This window comes from Momordica charantia (genome assembly GCF_013281855.1).
Source record: "Momordica charantia cultivar OHB3-1 chromosome 3 unlocalized genomic scaffold, Mcharantia_2.0 BLBB01000003.1, whole genome shotgun sequence".
In the NCBI taxonomy this organism is placed as follows: domain Eukaryota; kingdom Viridiplantae; phylum Streptophyta; class Magnoliopsida; order Cucurbitales; family Cucurbitaceae; genus Momordica; species Momordica charantia.
Window position 1 is genome coordinate 4,689,573 of NW_028275161.1, and position 3,817 is coordinate 4,693,389.

At 41.5% G+C, this 3,817-nt stretch overlaps 1 protein-coding gene across 1 annotated transcript; it reads right to left on the minus strand.

The window, feature by feature from the left end:
• Positions 1–342: 342 nt before the first annotated feature.
• On the minus strand, positions 343–993 carry LOC148212207 (uncharacterized). Its single transcript, XM_088122141.1, has one exon. It carries the CDS (start codon positions 991–993, stop codon positions 343–345), a length of 651 nt encoding a protein of 216 aa, XP_087978267.1.
• Positions 994–3,817: the final 2,824 nt, after the last annotated feature.

Consider the following 3,817-nt stretch of genomic DNA (forward strand, 5'->3'; position numbering starts at 1 on the left):
TTTCTTTACCACCTCCTTCATAGCTGGATTGAGTCTACGCTGGGGCGCTATAGAGTTCTTGCAACCCTCATCTAGCATTATCTTATGCATGCAGAAACTGGGGCTTATCCCCTTGATATCCGCAATAGTCTATCCAATTGCTCTCCGATGTGTCTTGAGTACATTCAACAGCATCTGCTCCTTTTCTAAGGGTAAGTCTGCTGCTATGATGCTTGGAAATGTCTCTGATAAACCCAGGTAAGCATATTTCAGATGCTGCGGCAATGCTTTAAGATTCAGCACTAGCGGGTCCTCAATAGATGGCTTGGGTAACTAAGCTTCGGGTTTGTGAGGTCTAGGGATTCATATATTTTCTTCATAAATCCTTTTTTTTGTGTTCAAGCATTCTGATTTGACATCTTCTAGCTCCTCTTCAAACGCGACGGCCACACTTTCGGCACCAACTGCTTCTAGACATTCCAGCATGACTTCTGTTTCCAGCTCCTCCATTAACGCTTCATCCAAGATCTTTAATACTGAGCACTGTTCAGATTCAGCAGGAAATTTCATGGAGTCATGCATCGAAAATTTCACTTCTTGATCTTGTACACGCATTGTGAGTTCGCCCTTGTGGAGATCTACTAAAGCTCTCCCAATAGCGAGGAATGGTCTTCTAAGAATAATAGGGACCTCCTTATCTGCATCATAATCCAAAATAATGAAGTCAGCAGGGAATATAAATTTATCTACTTGTACCAACACGTCTTTAATTTTTCCCTCTAGATGCGTAATGGATCGATCCGCCAGCTGCAATGTCACTGTTGTGGGCCTTGCTTCCTCAATGCCCAACTTGTTGTAAATTGATAATGGCATAAGATTAATGCTAGCGCCCATATCGCATAAGGCAAGCCCTATCTGTTGTCCCCCAATTGAAACTAGTATGGTGAAACTCCCAGGATCTTTCATCTTTGCAGGAATTTTGCTCGTGAGTATAGTGCTATAAGCCTTAGTCATTGCTATTGTTTCATATTTTCCCAACGTGCTTTTCTTTGTAAGTCTTTCTTTCAAGAACCTCACATAATTTGGCATTTGCTCTAGAGCTTCCACCAACGGTGTGTTTTGACCGTCCTTTGGTTGTCCAGCTGTTTGTTCTGGTTGAGTGGTCACGAGTACTTCTGCTGGCTTACTGTCCTGTTCTGGCTGAGTTTCTTCGTGGTCAACTTAAGTATGTTCCTTGCTCAATGCTGGGGCATTCAGATGCACCGGAGGTAATGCTTTACCACTTCCCAAAGTGAGGGCCTTGCATTGTTCCTTACCATCTCTTTTTGGCACTTCCGTGTCGCTGGGTAATGCTCCAATCGGTCTGCTATTCAGATCCGTAGCTAACTGGCCTACTTGCAATTCTAGGTTCCTTAATGGTGAAACTTGTCTTTCCACAGTGGCATCATTATTGGCCATGTATTGCTTCATCAGCTTTTCCAATGATGCAAATGATCCTTCGGATTGCCTCTATGTTACCACTTGTCCTTGATTTGCAAAACCAGGAGGATAACTTACCTTTTGCTGAAATGCTGGAGCATTAGATGTTCCCGCATTGTGTCCTCCTTGATTGCCACTCTAACAAAAATTAGGGTGATTCCTCCAGCCAGGATTGTACGTGTTCGAATACAAATTGTATCTATTATTCTGCGGGTTCCCCAGATAATAAACTGACTCCGGATTTCCAGGGCAGTTGTTGTAATGGTGGTCTCCTTCGTAGAAAGAGCAAGAAATTCCTTGAATTTGATTAACATTAGTCATACCAACTGATGCTCCAGCTGGACTTTGCTGCGTTATACTTCTCATTACCAAGTCCGTCAGATTCTCAATCTTTGAATTCAATGTAGTATATGATTCAGACTCAACCAGCGCCTTGCTCGATTTTCCTTGAACAGCTTTAGGATCAAACCATGAGTGATTGTTTGATGATATTCTTTCCAAAATATTAAATGCTTCAGCAGGGTTTTGCTAGCAAAGCCCTATTTGCAGACGCATCAATCACAAGACGTGTGGCCTCATCCAGACCTTTGTAATATATCTCTATCTATATGCATATTGGGATCCCATGGTGAGGGCACCTCTACAATAATCGTTTGAACCGCTCCCAGGATTCACTGACTGATTCCCCATCAAATTGCTGAAAATTGTTGATCTCATTGCGATACTTAGCATTTTTGTTGGGTGGGAAGTACTTCATCAGGAACTTCTCAGCCAAGTCATCCCAACTTGTAATAGATTCTGAAGGAAGGGACTCCAACCACGTTCTGGCTTCATCTCTAAGTGAATGCGGAAATAGCTTAAGCCTCATCACTTTTTTGCTCAATCCTTCATCCTTGAATGAATTGCAAACTCCCATAAGGAATTTCAAATGTTGATGCGGGTCCTCCGTAGCATGTCCATGAAATTTACCCACTGTCTGAAGCATCTGAAACATCACTTATTTCAGCTTAAATTTGGAAGCTTCAATTTCTGGCTCCGTGATAACTGGGTTGAATTTCTAAAATGCCGGAGCTGCATATGCTCTGATTTCCCTATCGATGTCATCTGCCAAGAGTACAACATTGAGAGGGGGCACTGCTTACATCAGGATGAGCAGCGACAGGAATCCCGTCTACTATTTCCTCTACTCTCATATTTGGTCTTAAAGGCATAATAGGTGGAACCGGCTGATTTACTCAGTCCATATTGGCTGCCGCGATTTCTGTGGAGAGCGTGCTCTATTTCATGATCAACAATATATTCTAATCCTTCGTAATCATTCATGCACCTAAAAAACAAAACACACAGCAAAATACAAATGTGAAAATGAGAAAAATCACTTCAGCACTGTATCTACAAATATCAATGTTAAAATAAAATCACAAAAATCCCCGGCAACGGCGCCAAAAACTTGTTGCGTCCATACAACTGTGTCGACAATGCGTGCAAGTATACACGAATAGTCGATTGTAGTACGTAACGAGATCGTATCCACAGGGATTTTTGGTTTATATTTTAAGGATACAAGCAGATACCAACCATTAAAAAATATACAGAGTTGAGTATGAATATTATCTAGAAGAATTAAAACAAAGGAATAACAGGACGACAGAACGTTGCAAGAAACAATAGTTTAAAGGCTATCGACGCAAGCCAATAGCAGCACAGTAAGCGATAATGGGGGATTAAAAGATATGAAGGTGGCGGGGGAGATTCAGCATACATTAACACGTTATCAACCTATACTCTAGCGTAGCTAACATTTATTATTGCCCAGTTCGACTCGGTTCCCTTCCGAGACACATCAAACATGAGTAAATACAACTTCTATTGCTAAATACCCAAGTAATAAATCCAAACTATAGACATGGTTAGGGGACCCCATTCCTGAGTATCCCTGTAGCTATAGAAAAGTGCTAATCACAAGCAAAACAAATGAACACCCACAAGCCCTTCCGGGTAAATATGGGAGCTAACATACACGAAACAGCGGCCAACAGTAATGCGAAAAATTGAGAAATAAATTCATATTTGCTTAAAAATAAATGTAGCATGCAAGAGATTCAGTCTCAAGTCAGTTACAGCGTGTGAACCTCCCCCGAAATGGGGTTTAGCTCATAATGGGAGAAAAAAAAAACAAAATGAAAGAAGAAGAAATACAATCAATAGCAGAAAATTAGCTAAATGACAAAGAAGAAGAGCAGTCAGCGGAAAGCAGCAGACGAGCTTCCCCTTTCTAGCATCAGCTCTCCTCCAGAAAATGGGTATATTCCCTCCCTTGGTCTTTTGAGCTCTCAAATTTTGTCTCTCTTTGGATCTG